This window comes from Mirounga leonina, unplaced genomic scaffold (assembly GCF_011800145.1).
Source record: "Mirounga leonina isolate KUSES-001 unplaced genomic scaffold, KU_Mleo_1.0 Mir_93, whole genome shotgun sequence".
NCBI classification, from domain to species: Eukaryota; Metazoa; Chordata; class Mammalia; order Carnivora; family Phocidae; genus Mirounga; species Mirounga leonina.
The window spans coordinates 46,907,796-46,928,292 of record NW_023270854.1 but is presented as its reverse complement, the minus strand read 5'-3'; the positions used below and the strand labels follow the sequence as shown (position 1 = coordinate 46,928,292).

Sequence of the window (20,497 nt, the reverse complement as noted above, 5' to 3'; positions counted from 1 at the left end):
CCAAAATGATACCCAAGATACTGCCACTAATTTTTCTTGTGGTCCACTCTGATATTTTCTGATTACAGATCAAAGCTTAAACAAGGAAGCAACACAAAGGGACATATTCAGATACCCAGATCCTTCTACCCCCAGGCTCAGAAAACGGTGGGATTGGTAGACTTCAGAGTAATTACCTAAGAAAAACGCTACAGCCTCTGAAAAGGATGACAGGAACATACTAGGAGCCACTTCTCCTAGGACCCTGCCCAGCTGTTGATCCAGAGTTTCTCCTTGAAGACGTTCATCGCGCTTAAAAAAACAAAAAACAAAACACGGGCCATTAACATTTCTTTTTTTTTTTTTTTTAAGATTTTATTTATTTATTTGACAGAAAGAGACACAGTGAGAGAGGGAACACAAGCAGGGGGAGAGGAAGGAGGAGAAGCAGGCTTCCCGCAGAGCACCCGGACCCTGGGATCATGACCTGAGCGGGAAGGCAGATGCTTAATGACTGAGTCACCCAGGCGCCCGGGGCCATTAACATTTCTAAACAACAATGCCATCTCTTTGCTTCTTTGTTGCTTTGTGTTAACTCAATGGTAATGAAAAATGATTAGGAGCTTCTACTTATTGTAGATAAACTTTGATGCGGGACCAAACTTGTCATGATAATTCATCCAGGGTAATCACTAAGCCCCGGAGCTAGGTAACAGGTGAGAAGCTCAAGGGAAGACTGGATCATCTTATCAGGAAAATACACAGAACGCAGGCTGCAGGTGGCTGGACCATTAAGTGACACTCTTCTGTGCCACTGAGTCTCCAAGTAAGGCCACCAGGAGAGAAAAAATCATGACTGAGACCATTTTCTACATCAGCAGGTCCTACGCTGCCCTATCTTTTTAGTGGCATCTCTGACAAATCTTTGATTCTTCTACACTATTGGAGACTCATTTTAGTAACAGTTGTATCCAAAATATTTTTCACAAGCACGCAAGCCCTTCTTGCACACATACTTAAAACTGAATTCTCAGGGCACCTGGGTGGCTCAGTCAGTTAAGTGTCTGACTCCTGGTTTCAGCTCAGGTCATGGTCTCAGGGTCCTGGGATCGAGTCGAGTCGGGCTTTGTGCTCAGCATGGAGCCTGATTGTCCATGCACACTCTCTCTCTCATTAAAAAAAAAAAAAAATCTTTAAAACGCAATTCTCACTTTATACCTATTTCCCCAAACAAAGAGAAGGATGAACTTCTTGGTCTCAAAATGTCCCGAACAAGTTATGGACGCCAATCGGCAACACAGAGAACAGGAAACAAAGCTGTCTCACTGTCCACACTCACAAGTACTCTGCATGGAGCGGAACAGCCATTAATGGAGCCCACTACTTGGTCCGACGGCAAGCTCTGTGAGACTATGGAAACATACCTGGTAGGTCTGGACCAAAATGAAGATGTTGTCCACACCGACAGCCAGCACCAGGAATGGGATGACTTCGATCACAATGAGGGTGAGGGGGATCCCAACGTAACTGAAGATGCCCAATGAGCACGCCACTGAGCTCAACACAATGAGGATCCCGGCGATACCAAGGGAGATTTTAGAATCCACCTAAGACATGCAACAAAGACAAATCGTCAGACTGTAATCTCTCTTATGACTAAAAGGTCCTCATTTTACCTCTTTTTGGGTACAGCCGATTTGGAGTTCAAAGTCCTCTCCGAGTTTGAGAAAAGATATGAAAAATGTTCTAGGTCTTCCCTGGCAACAAGTTTCATGGGCTTCAATTCTTAGGTGATGGTGTAGCCAAATTAGGAAAAACTGGATTGTGGGGAATAAATTCTAAGTTCAAAATAAACCAAAATTTGGAACTGAAGAAAACACATGCAGGAAATAGAAAATATTACATACAATGAAAACAGGGGAATGTAAACCAGTTTTGAACCTAATGATTTAGGATTAACTAAGTAGAGGCAGGGGCGCCTGGGTGGCTCAGTTGGTTAAGCATTTGACTCTTGATTTCGGCTCAGGTCATGATCTCAGGGTCATGAGATCGAGTGTCAGGCTCCAGCTGGGCGTGGACCCTGCTCAGGATTTTCTTTTTCTCTCTCCCTCTGCCCTTCTACCCACCCCACCCCCCAAAAAAGTAGAGGCAAAAATATGATATCATGCTGTGCACTGTCATTTCTCTCCAACATACACACACACACCACTTACTAGAAACCTGCTACAGCTTTTGATGTGGCCCAAGGCTATGGAAATGTACAGAAACATGACAGCATAGCTGATCAGAACAGTGAAGACATCACCGTTACTTTCACGATTCAGTTCATCCTCAATACTTCGCTCAGTAGTGAAAGAAATGGTCAGATTTGGATTCTCGTAGTTTTTCACAAAATTAATAAACCTAAAAGTGTGAACAAATTTTATATTCTTAGTTAAAACTTAGTGACAGCTAAGTGAGAAACGCCTTCCCAACCTCTAGGACACAAAAGCCATGCTTACTTAACCTGTACCCTATATTAGGATTTTTGACACTGGAGACCAGAAGGTGAGACAACCCCAGATTACAAAGTTCCAGACATGCTGAAGTTTCTATCACTTGAAACAAGTTTAGGACAAGTTTAAAAGTTGGCTCGTGGTGCTGGCTTAATATACTAAAATTGGAATGATACAGAGAAGATTAGCATGAGTCCTGCGTAAAGATGACAAGCAAATTCGTGAAGCATTCCATTATAAAAAAAAAGTTGGTTCATGGTCTCATTTCTTTTTTACTAAAAAGGATTTCTAGGGGCGTCTGGGTGGCTCAGTCGTGAAGTGTCTGCCTCCGGCTTGGGATCGAGCCCCGCATCGGGCTCCCTGCTCTGCGGGAAGCCTGCTTCTCCCTCTCCCACTCCCCCTGCGTGTGTTCCCTCTCTCGCTGTGTCTCTGTCAAATAAATAAAAATAAAATCTTTTAAAAAAATAAATAAAAAGGATTTCTAAATGAAGCATATTATAATAAAGATATATGCTCATAGAACAAACTTTTAAAAGTTGATTTACAAATTCAATGCAATCCCTATCAGAATCCCAGCTGACTTCTTCATAGAAAGATACGCTAATTTTTTAAAAAATTTTTTATTGTTACATTAATCACCACACATTACATCATTAATTTTGTTTTTTTTTTAAAGATTTATTTATTTGAGAGAGAGAGAATGAGAGAGAGCAAGCACATGAGAGGGGGAAGGGTCAGAGGGAGAAGCACACTCCCTGCCGAGCAGGGAGCCTGATGCGGGACTCGATCCAGGGACTCCAGGATCATGACCTGAGCCGAAGGCAGTCGCTTAACCAACTGAGCCACCCAGGCGCCCACATCATTAGTTTTTGATGTAGTGTTCCATGATTCATTGTTTGTGCGTAACACCCAGTGCTCCATGAAGAATGTGCCCTCTTTAATACCCATCACTGGGCTAACCCATCCCCCTACCCCCTCCCCTCTAGAACCCTCAGTTTGTTTTTCAGAGTCCATCGTCTCTCATGGTTCGTCTCCCCCTCCGATTCCCCCCTTTCATTCTTCCCCTCCTGCTATCTTCTTCTTTTTTTTTTTTTAACATATAATGTATTATTTGTTTCAGAGGTACAGGTCTGTGATTCATCAGTCTTACGTAATTCATAGCACATACCCTCCCCAATGTCCATCACCCGGCCACCCCATCCCTCCCACCCCCCACTACTCCAGCAACCCTCAGTTTGTTTCCTGAGATTAAGAATTCCTCATATCAGTGAGGTCATATGATACATGTCTTTCTCTGATTGACTTATTTCGCTCAGCATAACACCCTCCAGTTCCATCCACATCATTGCAAATGGCAAGATCTCACTCCTTTTGATGGATGCATAATATTCCATTGTATATATATATATATACCACAAAAGATATGCTAATTCTAAAATTCACATTTGGAATTGAAAGGGGCCCAGAAGAGCTAAACCCTTCTTTTTCAAGAAGAACAAAGGAGGAGGACACACACTTCTCGATCTCACACTTTCTACAAAATGACAGTAATCAAGACAGTGCAGTACGAGCATAAGGATAGGCAAGAAGATCAAAGGAACACAACTAAGAGTCTCAAAAGAAACCATGTATCTGTGGTCACTTAATTTTCGACAAGGTGGCAAGACTATTCAATGAAAGAAAAAGTCATCTCAACAAATGGCCCAGGATCATCTGGATTAGCACATTACATGAAAAAATGAACTCACGTGGCTCAAAGACCTAAATGTGAGAGCTAGAACTCTAAAATCCTCCGAAGACACAGGCATAAATTGCCATGTCCTTGGATCAAGCCATAGTTTCTCAGATAGGACACCAAAAGTTTGAGCAACAAAAGAAAAAACTAAAAAATTGGACTTTAAAACTAAAAACTCGTGCTTCAGTGTTCTGTTTTCAGCGAGAAAACAGAACAAACAAAACAAAGAAACTGGGAGCAAATACCTGGAAATCTGGAAATCATATAGCTGACAGTAGACTTGTAGAACATGTAAGAATTCTTATAATTTAACAGTAAAAATACAGATAATTCAGTTAAAAATGGGCAAAGGATAGGAATATTTATACGGATGGCCAGGAAGCACAAGAAAAGATGCTTGAAATCAGTAGCCATCAGGGAAATGCAAATCAAAACCACACTGAGATACCACCTCACACCCACTAGGATGGCCAGAACCAAAAGGTCACATAAGAAGTGTTCATGAGGATGTGGAGAAATAGGACCCCTCATATAGGCTGGTGGGAATGTAAAACGGTGCAGCCACCGTGGAAAACAATCTGGCAATTCTTTAAAGAGTTACCATATGACCCAGCAATTCTACTCCTAGGTATATATCCGAGAGAAATGGAAACGTATTAAAGTTCACACAAAAACTTGTATATGAATGTCTACAGAGGCATTATGCATAATGGCCAAAAGGTAGGAACCACCCAAATGTGCATCAACTGATGATGGATAAAAATGAGGCATATCCACAGGATGAACCATTATGCAGCCACAGAAAGGAATGAGGTACTGATACATGCTGTAATTTGGATGAACCTTAGAAATACGCTACGTGAAAGAAGCCAGACACAGAAGTCCGCGTGTATGCTTCCATTCAAGTAAACATCCAGAATACAATTACAATATGGAGACAGAAAGTAGATCAATGGGTGCGCAGGGCTGGGAGGTGGGAGGATGAGGATGGGGGGCGATAGCTAAAGGAGATGGGGTTTCTTTTTGAGATTAAAAAACAAAAAAGTTCTCAAATTCACTGTGGTGACAGTTGCATATCAATGAATACACTAAAAGCTACTGGATCACACTTTAATTGGGTGAAATGTCCGGTATGGGATTTATATTCCAACAAAGCTGTTAAAACAAAAACCACTGAAAGGTATAAAAGGTCAAAGTGTCCTGTCCTCCTCTGCCCTCTGTCCTATTCTCTAGGGGTTATAAACAGAGTTAACAATTTCCCGGGTCCCGTGCTTGAGATTTTTCTAGGGATGGACAGCATGTACAGCATATATTTCCCTAGGCATGCTGATTGCAGCTTTTATGTCCTTCATCTGGAATCATCTATTCACCTATCTTTAGTGACCCCAGGATTTCCTACCGTGCGTGTCCCTTACTAATGTGCATCCAGCTTGCTCCCGCTGGCTTGCTGTGAGAGATGGGTGCACGGAATGTAGACTTTGGCATTCCTGTGCAGGGTTATCTATTCACACAACGTTTACGGATGAACTGCCTTATAGACGTTTTTCTTAGCATCATTAGTACCAAGCAGGAAAAAAAATGACTTAGATCTGTTGTTGGTTAATTTAGCTGAATGAAGTTTCAGTGCATTCTATTAGCGCCCAGCTTCCCACAGAACAAAGACAGCAACTCACTCTTTCTCCCAGGCCTGGGCCCTCTGGAGCTTCTCTGTATCGTTGTAGTAATTATTGACAGGAAAGGTAATCACAAGGGCTGTGGCATTATTGTAGTTTTGATCTAGAATGGGAAAAATGGGACATCCAGAAGATGAGAAGCAGGCAGAAAATTAGATAAACACGAGGGAAAATCCCGAGACCACGAGGTGACTGATTTCTCACGGGGGCTGTAGTCTATGCTCTAAGAACAAAAACCAGTTCACTGACATAGTGTCTGTGCAGCTCAGTTAATGAATAAAAAGGATGCTCTAGAATCTGACATGGGCAGTTTCATTCAGGATGAGTAACTTCTTTTTTTAACTATGTAGCATGTGCGTGGTAAAAATTTCAAGCAGAAAGGTGATCCATGTAGACTCTCCTTCCCCAGTCCTCATTCCATGCTCTTAGTTCTCCTCCCCACCATCTGAACTATTTCCAGAGACACTCCATGCATGCTCAAGCAAACACATATACTCTTGCCCTTTCCTTTTTTTAAAAAAATATTTATATAGTTTAATATATATAGTTTTAAAGATTTTATTCATGTATTTGTGAGAGAGAGCACGCACGCAAGTACACAAGCAGGGGGAGCGATAGGCAGAGGGAGAAGCAGGCTTCCCGCCGAGCAGGGGGCCCGATGCGGGGCTCGATCCTGGGACCCTGGGACCATGACCTGAGCCAAAGGCAGACGCCCAACTGACTAGCAACACGCTGTCCTGCACATTACATTTTTTAATTTGTATCTTGGAGATGGCTCCATTTCAGGACATAAAGAGCTTTTTTTCTGCTGTATCTTATTTTCTAGAATAATTTAACCAATCTCCAGATGATGGACATTTTTGCAATTTTTAAAATTATAAACAAAAGTACTACAAAGAATAACCTGGGAAATACTTTTCATGTGTGAAGTACATATTTGGAGAATCAATTCTTATAAGTAGAAGCACTGAATCAAAAGGTATGTGCAATTGTAATTTTGATAAATTCCCCCAAACTGCCCTTCAAAGAGGCTATCCTCTTTTTCATTTCTTTATTCAGCAAGACATTTACTGAGACCCTGCTTCGTGCCAGGCATTAATTACGTTAGGTACTCTGGATATGTATCAGTGAACAAAAGAGGAAAATCCCTGCCTTCCTGGAGCTTACATTCTAGGAACCATTTACACTCCCGCCAACAATGGGGTCCCTATCATGTTCGCCCACAGAGGGTTTATCAAACTCTTAGGTCTTTGCCCCTGTGTTAGATACAAAGACTGAAGTGAGGTGCATTTCACTACCTAGGAGTGAGGTTAGGCATTTCCCCCATATAATGAACAGCCCTGTGTATTTGTTCTTTTGTTAACTTTCATATGGCTTTGCCCACTTTTCTTCTGGGTTGCTGGCCTTTTCTTTTTTTCACAAGAGCCCTTTATATATCAAGGACACGCTATCCATATGTTTTTCTTCCCCCTCTGGTTTAGTTGCCCCCCCCCCTTTTTTTTTTAAGTTTATGATGCTTCTTTTCCACATAGGAATTTTAAATTCTTATGTAGTCAAATTCATCAATGTTTCCTTTTGTGGCTTCTGGGTTTTTTGTGTCTCGCTTAGAAAATGCCTTCTCCATTTTAAAATTATTTCTGAAAATTCCTCCCGTATTTTCTTCTAGATCTTTAATAGCTTCACTTCTTATACATCTGTTTTTGACACATCTGGAGTTTATGTGGATGGAAGGAATAAGGTAGAGATCAAATTTAATTTTGATGGCTGTGGCTTGCCAGTTGGTGACACCATCTTTTCCCCACGGATTAGAAGTGGCATTTTATGAGGCAGAGTAAAATTTAAATATAGATAGGACTTATCCCTTCCTATTGGGTGAGGAGAACAACATCTAATTGGCCTCTTCCTTGAGCTGGAGAAAAACCTGTTGAGCTGCCTATAATTAGGTTTCTGATGCCAAAGTTGTCACCTGAATCATGACCCCATCATACCTGGTACAGTCTGTTCCAGGTGCTACAGGAACCAACCAGCAAAGAACAAACCCACTACTCCTCCCCCTACAGAAGTGTCTCAATTCTTAACCAACTGGTTTAGGAAGAAAACACAGAACAACTTTGTTTCTTTTTTCCCATATTTCACATATCACTCCCATTACAGACTTTTTTTTTTAAGATTTTATTTGAGAGAGAGAGAGCGTGAGAGCACAAGCAGGGTGAGTGGCAGGCAGAGGGAGAGGGAGAAGCAGGCTCTCTGCTGAGTAGGGAGCCGGACACAGGGCTCAATCCCGAAGGCAGACATTTAACTGACTGAGCCACCCAGGAGCCCCACAGATGTTCTTAACCTGAGGTCCACAGACTCCCTAAGGGTTCCCTGAACTCCTTGAAACTGAACAATGAGTTATGTGGAGGTGCACAAATGCAATATTCTGGTCAAAAATCCTTGGCTTTTGACAGCTTCCCAAAGTGTGCATCATCTCCTTCTTTTAAACTCAAAAGGAAACCCAAAGCCAAAGCCCAAAGCAAGCCTACACCTGGGATAATTACCACTTGACTCTTAGTGACAAAACCAAGACTACTTTATCTAACAGGAAAAGCAGAAGCTTCTCTTACTTACCGTCATAGCCTCCTAACACAAGCCACGGGAACACTGGCCCACCAAACGTACCCAGGCAAGGATCATGGAGCAAACTGGTATCATTCAGAGAGGCAGGAGCCCTGTGAAGTGGTTTAGAAAACACCTCCCAGTTAGAACAAGCCTCAAGACATCACAGAGACCTAAACATTTACACAACGAACACTTAAAGACGCCGATGATATCCTAAGCACCACGTGGGCCCTGTGGTTCCTTAGGTGAGTAATGCGGTCCAGCATGTGCCTCTGGGAGCCAGACTCACGCCAACTCAGCACGATGCGGTCAGTACGGCACAGCGCACGGCGCACACGGGAACAGAGCTCACGCAGTGCATGGCGCAGACGAGGGAGCAGCTAACACACAGAGAAGACTGCCGCCAAAAAGAGGAGGCTGTACGGAAGTAGGTCTCTAAGGCTGGGGGGGGATTCACCTGGGGGGTGGTTTGAAGGTGCTCTTACAACCGCAACATGGGAAGAGAAGAAAGAATGAGAACAGGGACGTGGGAGAAGAGAGCAACAAGATGGCCGTGTGAGGAGCCACACCAAGTCCTGTCTAGAGCATGGGGCGCCTACAAAGGGGAGGACTTCTGAGGGAAGGGACAGGGCTGGAAAGGGTGAGGGACAGACAATGAAAAAAAGGATTAAGTGCCCTGCTGCAGGGTTTGGATTATTACCCTTCAGGCACTGGGGAGCAATTAGAGACCTGGGAGAAAAGGATGTCATGAGCTGTTTTACACAGATAACTCAGGTGGTAAAATGGAAGAAGGTCTAGAAGTGGGACGGAAAGAAGAGGAAAAGCCCACAGACCAGTCAGGTTCGTGCAAGGGTCCAGGCAAGGGTGGTGCTGTGAAGACAGCCAGTGGGGGGACCAGCATTCCAGAACACATCCTGAGCCAGACCTCTGCTGGGCACTCAGGAAGGTTCTCACAGATGAGCCGAAGCTCGGCCCTTCAGAGCCCGTGGCTAATGGGCTCCGACTGGAGGTCAGGCCACCCGTGTGGGGCAAACACGCTGCAGGGATGTAGCCAGAGGCCAAGTCCCATCAGCCCACACATGGGACCCTGCCACCACATCATGGATTTGAGAGCTCATCCAGAGGCTAAAATCCGTAAGAATTACAGAAGGGAGGTACGGACGAGGAAGGACGAAGAGATACAGCCTCGAGTTTGAGTAACTGGTAGATGTTAGTGCCATCACACGATACAGGGGATACGGGGGAAGAAGGAGATCTGTGCTTGGTTCTGGGTGCGCCGGGTTTGCCAGGCCCGCAGGACCTCTGGGGGCAAAGCCCACGAAAAGCTGGGGAGGGAGGTGAGGGCCGGAGACACGGAAGTACAGAGATCCGCGGGTGGGAGCGAAGCGGCCCACAGCAGTGTTTCTGCACCAACCTGAACCCATCTCCCCTTGGATAAAACACTAGCCTCCTGCATCATCCTCTCTGCCAAAATCTTGTTGACTTCCATTTTGTAAGACAGAAAGTAAAGAGCTTTTCCCTTTAAATATAAAAATTGAAGAATATTAATTTTTCAATTTTCAAACTGCCCATGGCTGCCCTGTACCATCTATCCTGTGGAGAATGCTGGTTTAGCGTATACGGGCATGCCATTACTGTTTTAGGAAACAGAGCAAATGCAGCCTAAGCACCTCAAGATCACATCCCAGTAACAAAAACAGAACAGAGCTTAAGGCCATCAGACCAGACCAGAGGTCAGAGTGGCTGCCTCCAGAGATGTGGTTAGTTGACTGCACACTCAAAAGTGACAAGGAATAGGGGCACTGGGTGGCTTAGTCAGCTGGGCATCTGACTCCTGGCTTTGGCTTAGGTCATGATCTCAGGGTTGTGGGATCGAGCCCCACGTCCGGCTCAGCGGGGAGTCTGCTCGAAAGAGTCTCTCTGCACCTCCCCCGACTCGCGTGTACACTCTCGTCCTCTCTAAAATAAACAAAAAATCTTTTTAAAAAATGACAAGGAATAATTTCTCTGTCCCCAAAGTGACCCAACAGCCATGGTGGCTGTTTGACTGGCCGAACGACTGTCTCCAGGCCACGTGAGTGCATTCAGGGACAGCAGGCCTATCAAGTGCAGGCTGCTCTCCCTGCCATGGGCACAGACTTAAACATCACGTCACAGTCACCAAGCACTGTGACTAACGCAAATGATAACTGCAGCCTGCCCAGCTAGATGGGCCTCCAACGGGAAGCCGCTTCAGCGCCCTCCAGTCTGAACTGCGCACCAATCCTACCCTCACTTCTCAAGGGGACACTGCACATTTTCGTTCATTTATTTTGAGAGACAGGGTGTATGTGTGTACGTGAATGCATGAGAGGGGTGGAGGGAAAGGAAGAGAATCTCCAGCAGACTCCACGCTGAATGTGGAGCCTGATGTGAGGCTTCTTCTCACAACCCCAAGATCATGACCTGAGCTGAAACCAAGAGCTGGAAGCTTAACTGACTGAGCCACCCAGGTGCCCCAACATTTTAAAAACAATTTGATATCATGGTATGAATTCCTATTTTTAAGACAGGAAAAAGCACTACAGGCTTCTGTTTTTGTACTACGATACCACCGGTGGTATGGCAGATGCAACTATGTGTTTTCATTCCAGGCATGAGTTAAAGGCTCAGTTTATACACTATGAACACTCCCACCCCAGGACCTTTGTACTTGCAGCCTGTGTACCTGGAACACTTTTCCCTCCGATATTCACAGGCTCCCTCCTCTCCCTTCCGTGCGAGCAGGTGTCCACTCCATCTAAAGCGGCACACCCCCACTGCACTCATCTCCTTGCCGGGCTTAACTTCTCCAAAGCTCTCATCTCTACCTGGCACGAGCATACATCTATTTATTCAGTGCCAGTCTCCCTGCTTTCGAACGTGTGCTTCACAGGGCAGGGACATGCTGTGTGCTCACTGCTGGGTCTCTGGCACGAATAACCGTGCGTAGCGACAGCAAGTGCTCCCAGGTCAGTGGGATGAATGAATGACCATCTCCCGTCACGTACCGTACACAGTATAGCAAGTGCGTGTGGTAATCTGCATACACAAAGAAGTCATCGCCTATTTTGTGGTCCAGCATGGAATGGCTGTTCTGGAAGTAATTTAACACGCTCATAATGGTGCAGTTCTTGTTATAGGGTGAGAGGGGGGCCACGCAGATGTCTCCAAGTGTCACAGTCTCATTGTTATAAAACGCCGTGATATTTTCAATGGCGGTTTGTAAGTCAAGAACCTGAAAGAAGATTTTAAAAACAAATCCAGAAACACATCAGATTTCTCTCAGATTGTGACTAATCATTATTGCCCTGACAGGTCAGAAGATAAAAAGTATTTGGGGAAAATGCTTCCTCACACAAGGAAGAGGATTAAGACGTGCTGTGGTAACGTATCTGACGGCACCAGGAGCCCCCTCTTAGAGACAGCTAGCTGGGAGAGACACCCTGCTGAGAGGCGTCTGAGAGGCGGCAGGGGACACTGTCACCAGGACAGAACTCAATGCAGGACACACAAACATCCCCCCCTCCCCGCCCCCCCACAGCGGTGAGCCACAGGGCCGATGTGCCCGGACCTCCCGATCACACCCTCTTACCAACAAAACGCCCGCTACTCCTTGCTCTGTGCTACAGTCAAACTTACATATATGCCCGTATTTCCTAACACAGAATACGTTTCGGGAGGTAAATGACTACATTGTGCATCTTTTAGAACAAGTTGGGAAAAAGCAACAGTCACTGGGTGGAGAAAAGATTCTGCTACAGGGCACCTGGGTGGCTCAGTTGGCTAAGCGTCTGCCTTTGGCTCAGGTCATGATCCCATATGGGGCTCCCTGCTCAGCCTTAGCGGAGTGTCTGCTTCTCCCTCTCCCTGCCACTCCCCCTGCTTATACTCTCTCACTCTGTCAAATAAACAAATAAAATCTTAAAAAAAAAAAAAAAAAGGAAAAATTCTGAAGTCTTGAGACCATTTTGATATTTCTCAAGATAAAAGACTTTCGGGGCACCTGGGTGGCTCAGTCGTTAAGCGTCTGCCTTCAGCTCAGGTCATGATCCCGGGGTCCTGGGATCGAGCCCCACATCGGGCTCCCTTAGTCTCCCTCTCCCACTCCCCCTCTCTCGCCGTGTCTCTCTGTCAAATAAATAAATAAAATCTTTAAAAAAAAAAAAAAAGATAAAAGACTTTCTGTAGGCAAGAGCCATATTTCAAAGAAAAATCACGTGATTGTGCAACTGCTCATCAAAAAAAATCCGTGGGATGCCATTTATTCATAGACCGAGTTCTCCAGGGCAAGTGTGACCAGGGAAAATGGGAAGGCTTCGAGGCCTCTGTAAGAGAACGGGACGGATCTCATTCCGAATGCACCTCTTACCAAAGGCAGGCTGGGGCCCACATTCAGGCAATGAAAAATTCATTCCTGCAGGCGGGGGGTCAGCAGTAGCTCCTTCCTGGACCCCCAGCACAGCATAAGAGGCTTCATTCCTTGGGGTCCTGGCACATTACTTTTCAATTACCAAGGGAAAAATTTACTAAGGTAAATTATACATTCTGCTTCAATGGAGAAATGTTCATCTCAATTTCAAGAAAGAAGCCAGCCCTGCTATATGAAGTAAATACACAAGCAGTCTACAGTCAATTTCTTATAAAGTTCAACATCCACCGTTTACTTTCTTGAAAAAGTAAACGAAAAGCACCTTTCCTTTTTTCACTGTTGAGATTTTCAAGCTTTCTCACTATGTTCAGCCTCATTCTGACATCAGGCAGAACTGGTCCACATGGAAAAGCCAGTTAGCATATCCCTGGACTCCCGGGACTGATTTCTGCTAAGAGCACATTACCTGGTGCAAGATTCCTACGTCGAGCGGGGGCCCGAAGGGCACGTCGGACCCTGAGGGGTACGGCTGGTAAGTGTGCACGCTGGTGTGGGGGGCCTGGATGATGAGCTGCTCCGTGCGGAAGAAGGGCCCAAAGTGCGTGTCAAAGTACTCTTTCTCCAGGCGCGCCCGGCTGCCGGGGGCGGACCACAGGTCCACTGGGTTGGTCGTGACCCGCACAAACACCAGGCCTGACGAACAGGCAGCGATGAAGGCCAGGGAGAAGAAGATGATGCAGCCTGGGTTTCGGACGCAGAAAGAGCCCCACTGGGAGAAGAGCCGCCTCAGACTGCCCTCGAATGCCGCACTGAGTGCGTCGCAGCATGACGCCTCCCCTGGAAGAGCGGGAGAGGAAGGGAGGGTGGAGGTTAAGAGCCAAGCCATTCCTGAAAGCCGGAACAGGGAAAGCGTTAGCTACTGCCACATGGGCGGGCACTGTGCCCGCGCCAGGGGTGGCACGGGGTCCTGCGCTGCTCCCCCCACCCTGACCCTCAGCACCTAGCTGCTCAGGAAGGCACCCTGCTTGCCTGCCCACCGTGACAGCCGTCCCCCGCCGCCCGAGGAGCGATGCTCGCTCAGGGGCACAGTGCTCCGAGCGCTCTGTCCACAGCGGGTCCCAGCCAGCTTTGCGGCTACACCTGCTCTCCGCCTGTTCCACCAGCCCCTCCGGCTCTTGCCCCCGTGCCTAACTGTCCTACTACGGTTACTCAGGACTTGTTCCCGTCTGCCAGCACGGCCAGGACCCGTCTGTCTGGATCACAGCCGTGTCCTTGACATGGGCACACTGCCTGGCCCAGACCGGTGCATAGACGCTTGCGGAGGAGACCAACACTGGAGCCCACGCACTCCTAACCGTGTAAGTACAGATGCGCCTACCTTTGTCACTGGCATTTACAGAGAAAGCGATGTTGCTATCAATGGGCGTGTACTCGGAGACAAAATAGTGCTTTCTGAAAAATAAAAGCACGTAAGTAGTATCAGTGGACCTCTGACATAATGAGGCTGTTTTTCTAACAGTCCTGTAACCCCATTAAAAGCTTACTTCCTCATTCTGTCCTCTTCCTCCTGAACCGCTGCCCCCCGCCCCACAGGTTCCCTTGCTCTAAGTCCTGCTCACCACTCTCAGGAGAAAATTTAAGAAGGTATTTTTTTGGGGGGGGGGATATTTATTTGAGAAAGAGAGTGCAAGAGAGAGCGTGAGCACAGAGACAGGGGGAAGGGCAGAGGGAGAGAGAAACTTTAGCAGACTCCACACTGAGGGCGGAGCCCGATGTGGGGCTCAATCTCACCACCCTGAGATTACGACCTGAGCCTAAATCAAGAGTCATATGCTTAACCGACTGCGCCACCCAGGCGCCCCTAAGAAGGTATTTAAAAAACAGATTAATAAAGGATAGTTTCACCTTGTAGCCTTCATTTAGGTTTAAAACTTTAGGTCCTTTAAAAGCAGCGAATGGCAATTCGCATACCTAGTGCCTAGAGCACCGTTCTAAACATCAGTCTACATCAGTCTACAACACAAGGACCGAGGGCTCCCTGTGGAAGAGGTGGATTCCAGGGCTGGGGCAGGGAAAATACAAGATGAGTCTGGAACATCTTGTGATTCCAGAAACTAAGTACACGCTTGAGAAAGGTGGGGCATGTTAAAAACAAAACAAAACACAGGAGTCAACCAGAAGGCGCTCTCAATGGTCAAAACTGGAAGAATCTGAGCAACAAAACAAAGGACAGTGTTGGATAGAGCCGACAAAACTAAAAAAAAAAAGTCCATGATATAAATATAATTGAATCAATAATGAAGTAGAGCAGGAAGGATAACTGTGTGTACAGAGTAAGTCCAACTAGTAAAGGTAGAAGAAATACAACCAGACCACCAATCACCATCGGGCAAACACCACAGCAGTAACCGCCGCAGACAAGAGCCACCAGTGGATGCTACAATCAGTGGACAGTTTTAGGAGAAACAAGGTATCAGCCCAGTTTTGACCTATCTCCCTTAGGATATTGATCAACTCCAAAGGAAGAAGCCGCAATTCTACAGGAGAGAAACCCAGCAGACACCCTCTTCACCCAGTGACGAAAGTTAATATCACCAGTGAAGAGACCTATCGAGATCGTGTAGCACCGAAACGAGATGCTGAGAAAGACGCATCACTTCTCTGATACTCTTGTCACAAACACATAACCTCAATCTGATCGCGAGATCAGATAAAGATCTGATCAGATAAAGCCTGAGGGACATTTTACAAAATAACTGTCCAGTACTCATCAAAAGTGTCCAGGCCATAAAAAAATTCCAGAAAATCTGTCACAGACTGGGGGAAAGTAATGAAAAGAAGGGGAATGTGGAGTGGGGTCCTAAACAGAACAAGGGCAGCAGAGATTTTCCTGGTGATACTTGATAAAGAAAACGTACTTCCTAATCAAGATGCGAATATCTAAAAGGACTGCAGACAGTACTGCATTTAATTAGATTTTAATCAGATTCAGCTCTTAAGACTTTCTGTTAAAGAGTGGGTGGGTAATGCACAGTGCTTTAAAAATCACTCATCGTGGGCGCCTGGGTGGCTCAGTCGGTTAAGCGTCTGCCTTCGGCTCAGGTCATGGTCCCAGGGTCATGGGATCGAGCCCCGCATCGGGCTCCCTGCTTGGCAGGAAGCCTGCTTCTCCCTCTCCCACTCCCTCTACTTGTGTTCCCTCTCTCACTGTGTCTCTCTGTCAAATAAATAAATAAAATCTTAAAAAAATAAATAAAAATAAAACTCACTCATCGTTTTGAATAAATCAATGAAACCAACTTCAAATGTTCAAATGTCTAACCAGGTCTTTGCTTACTAATTAAGCAAATCATGGAGTGTACTCACGTGATCCTTGTTTCTTGGTTTAATTAACCAAGGACTGCCAGGCGAAAGCTGGGAGTGCCACTTGGATCACCTATGCTCCTCACCCTGGGGATCACACAACACTGCTCACCTGTAGCACCACACGGCAAAAAATGCTCCAAAAAACACGAGCAAGAACGCCATGTAGGTGGTCCACATGATGACGTACATGGCGTCCAGGCCCAAGAGTCTCCAGGGAGCTGGAGCGGGCGGCGGCTGGGGCTTGGGCCCACACACGGCCGAGCAGTCCTGGCAGCTGCATGGCCCCGTGACGTCGTCCACAGACTCATCACAGCCCTTGGTGGCATTGTTCATGGGCTCCATCCCATGGGCCGGAAGATCTGCAGGGAGCATGGGCTTGAGTGAATAGCTCAGTAAAACAAATGACAAAGTGTGCGTTCGATGATATTGGAACCCAGTGATGGAGCGCACTGGTGACACACGGACCACCACCGTAAGAGCAAAAAGGACAGAGGCTTCCATCTGATCACACGATGTTTTGCTGCCTCGTCCTGTAAAAGTCTGAGTTCCTTCCAATAACTTCGGGCACAAGTCCTTGAGATTGGAGTACCCCACATTCCACAGTAAACCTCCATCAAGGAGTGAGTCTAACCGGATTGCGGGGCTCCTTAAAAGGCCTCCCTAATGCTCTGGCTTTTAAAAAATACAAAACAAAAACCCAGGCTCATTCTTTCAATTGGGTAGCAGCACCTGAAGGCAATTCCTCCTCCTCCGTGCTCACTGCCAGCCCCTAAATTAACCAGGGGGTGGGGAGAGAATGTTCTAGTTACCTCTCTCACTGGAGAGAAAGTCCAGGAACTAGTTATCTGAATTTATCTTCCTGTTGCAGACTAAGGTTCCTGGGCTCTAAAGCCACATCATAAATGCGCCAAACTTGGCAGTCTACCTGAGAAAATGGGTGTGATGGTGAAAGGCGCCTGGCCGTTGTCCTTATTGAACATGTACTCGATCCAGTTGGTGGCGTTGCAGGCTTTGGCGTCCTTCCCACACAGGAGCCCCAGGGCTTTGTCATTACTGGAGGGGGCCTCCACATCCCGGCAGGCGTTGTACATGGCTGGCAGAGGAAGGAGGGGAAAGGGCTGAAACACCACACTGCTTTAGTCACTGGGGGAGAACTTACAAAAGGTTCCTTGAATGCGGGCGCGGCCATCTGCACCGCGCTCAGAAGTCATGGGCTGGTGGGCGAGACACAGTAAACACTCAGGGCAGGAGTGGAGATTACCCTTGACACAGACTTATCACCCTGCCCATAATATGCTGGGCTAGATTCCAAGTGACTTAAACAGAGAAAAGACACGGGAAAGGCTTTACGTCATCCCACGTAGCTCAGAGGAGTCTTATCACCACTGCAGAGACGAATGTACGAAGGCTGAGAAAGGAGAAGAACGAACCCTGGTGCCTTTTCAGCCAGTGAAGCTGGTTCCAGAAATCTGAGGCAGGAAGCCCTATGGCTGAAGAGTCTGGAACTTACGGAGGAAACTGATTTTAGGGCACAGGCCACATGTGAATGACCTAATACGGACCCTCTCTTTTGGCTCCATTCTAATACACATAAAGACAATACACAAAACATGGGACAATGTCAATGACCTTTTGCACATTAAAAAGCAGTAGTAATGGGGGCGCCTGGGTGGCTCAGATGGTTAAGCGTCTGCCTTTGGCTCAGGTCGTGATCTCAGGATCCTGGGATGGAGTCCTGCATCGGGCTCCCTGCTAGGTGGGGAGCCTGCTTCTCCCTCTGCCTCTGCCTCTGCCTCTCTCTCTCATGAATAAATAAATAAAATCTTAAAAAAAAAAAAAAAGTAGTAGTAATGGGTCCTGTATTAACATTCATTTACCAGTCCCTACTGCAGAGGCCGCCTTCAGGCACACAGGCTTGAGCAGTGGCAAGTAGAAAGGGCCCATCAGGTGACCCACCTCCAAATATCCATAAACCCTAACGGACCAATGGGCTACTTACAACCGGGCACAGTTACCAAAAAAGGGAGAATTCCATACTCGCCATACCTCCTCATATTCCCCCTCTAAAAACAGCCCCCACCCACTGTCTCATTGCAGTCAGCCTCTCCTGGGCCGCCCAGCCTGCTGTTCCCCCACGCCCCCACCCTCCCCTTTGTTCTACCTCAGGTGATTTTTTTTCACTGCCCCTGCCACCAGCTTCCAGCTGGTCCTTGTCCCACATTTGAGGGCCCCCATCCAATCAAGAGACACCCCATTTAGACACCACACCTACTTGTTAGAAACTTCCCAGGATCTTCCTCCCTAAACTTTAAGGAGATACTTAATAAATTCATCGTGTTTTACCCTCACTCTTGAAACGCAGTTCGGGTAGAGTGACTTAGAACTATGATGATTCCACTGCCTTCTGGCCTCTGTCACTGCTGGTAAGAAAATCTCCACATGGCATTCTTTTAAAACGATTTCTATCTTTTTTCTACTTCTTTTTAAGATACTTGTCTTGGAGTTTTATAGTTTTTCCATGCTGTATTTACATATGGATTTTTTTAACAACTTTACTGAAATATAATTCACCTACCATACAATTCACCTATTTGAAGTTCCCCTGAATACCCTTCCCTACGAATACTCACCCTTCCTGAAGGTAAACCACAACCTGAATTTGATGTTTATCTTTCCTATGCAGGTTTGTACACTTTCATGATATGTTGTATCCATAGATATTCAGTACTATTTAATGTAAACAACATGCTACATATATCCTGTAACTTATTTTCAATTTTTTAAGTCATTCAAGTTGAATGACATAATTCATACATTTTAACAGTTTTAAGTATTCTATTATAGACTGTGACTATGCTCCGTTGTATTTATCCATTCTCCTCTTAGTTAGCATTTAGTGCCTCCAATTACTTATTTTTTATTTTTTAAAGATTTTATTTATTTGAGAGAGCGAGCGAGCATGAGTTGGGGGAGGGGCAGAGGGAGAAGCAGACTCCCCTCTGAGTGCGGAGCCTGAGGCAGGGCTCAATCCCAGGACCCTGGGATCATGACCTGAGCCCAAGTCAGACGCTCAACTGATGAGCCACCCAAGTGCCCCTATTTCTTTATTTTTTAATGGACTTCTTAAAAGAGTTGTTTTAGATTCACAGTAAAACCGAGCAGAATTCTCATATAACTCCTGCCTCAACACAAGCACAACCTCCCCACTATCAACAGCACCCGAGTGGTGCATTTGTTACCTGAAGAACCTATGATAACACATCACTGTCACCCGAAGTCCATAGTCTATTTTAGGGTTCACACTAGGTGTAGTACATTCTATGAGTTTTGGCAAATGCATCATGACTTGTACCCACCATTACAGTATAAAACAAGCCTCACTGCCCTTAACATCCTTAACATCAGAACTCTTTCATTTCAATCATTTTCAACAAACGCTAGATGGTCTTTCTCAGATTGTCCCATGATTTCTAGGTGTTACAGATCTCTTTCTCCTGCTGGTAATGTGTTTCTTCTCTTCTCTTTCTCCCTTATGGTAATGGGTTTCTTCAGAGTCAAATCTCCCCTCCTCTACTTTACCCTCCCACACCCTCTTCTCAGGTTTTGCAAAAACTTGTGAAGTTACACAATTCACGTCCACTAGAAACAAAGTTCTAATGGCTTCCAAAATGTACAGAAATAAACACACATGCACTAAAAATTTCTATGTGGGAACTTACAGTTAGGAAGGAGCTAAGCAAATACTTGAAAGAGATTGTTTTATGGGCTGTAGCTCAAGTCCTAGATACACATGAAGCAGCAACTCGTGTTTCATGGCCAACAGAACTAAAAATTATCATTTTCATACAGCTGACAACTGAAAGGAACAACTGAATCCACTGTCCTGATACCAACTACAAAAAAAGAAATAATTAGAAGTTTACTCACCATTGGCAAAACTCTCTCCGACATAGTACTGTAATTCTTTTACGTTTGTTTTCGTCTGGTTTGTAACAGGATCAACATAATCTTCAGTTTCTGTAACATTCAGAAACTGACTTTGCCGGGGGCTACATGTCAGCTCGCAAAACAGGTTCATTAGGTTATAAAAACAGGATGCACATCTAAAGAAAAAGTAAACTGTATTTTGTCTGATCTCACAAACAGGGCCAGCAAAAACATGATTTATGATAAAGAACATTTAAAATCTATTATAAAGTGACAAATTACCTACAGACATCTTTAACCCAGCCATTCTAAACCTAAAATCAGAGATCTC

At 45.7% G+C, this 20,497-nt stretch overlaps 1 protein-coding gene and 1 non-coding gene across 2 annotated transcripts in view; one reads left to right on the top strand and one right to left on the bottom strand.

Moving 5' to 3' along the window:
- Positions 1–20,497, bottom strand: part of NPC1 (NPC intracellular cholesterol transporter 1) — a 48,359-nt gene that overhangs the window by 11,267 nt on the left and 16,595 nt on the right. The window contains exons 4-14 of the mRNA XM_034995898.1: positions 20,167–20,342; positions 17,165–17,332; positions 16,349–16,598; positions 14,252–14,325; positions 13,340–13,710; positions 11,513–11,739; positions 8,493–8,593; positions 5,883–5,985; positions 2,193–2,382; positions 1,404–1,586; positions 177–291 (exon numbers count right to left, since the gene is read on the bottom strand). Of these exons, the coding sequence (XP_034851789.1) occupies positions 177–291; positions 1,404–1,586; positions 2,193–2,382; positions 5,883–5,985; positions 8,493–8,593; positions 11,513–11,739; positions 13,340–13,710; positions 14,252–14,325; positions 16,349–16,598; positions 17,165–17,332; positions 20,167–20,342 (1,958 nt within the window). The remainder of the gene's footprint in view (positions 1–176; positions 292–1,403; positions 1,587–2,192; positions 2,383–5,882; positions 5,986–8,492; positions 8,594–11,512; positions 11,740–13,339; positions 13,711–14,251; positions 14,326–16,348; positions 16,599–17,164; positions 17,333–20,166; positions 20,343–20,497) is intronic.
- On the top strand, positions 2,607–2,715 carry LOC118004852. Its single transcript, XR_004677727.1, has one exon. It is a non-coding gene; the product is annotated as a U6 spliceosomal RNA (small nuclear RNA).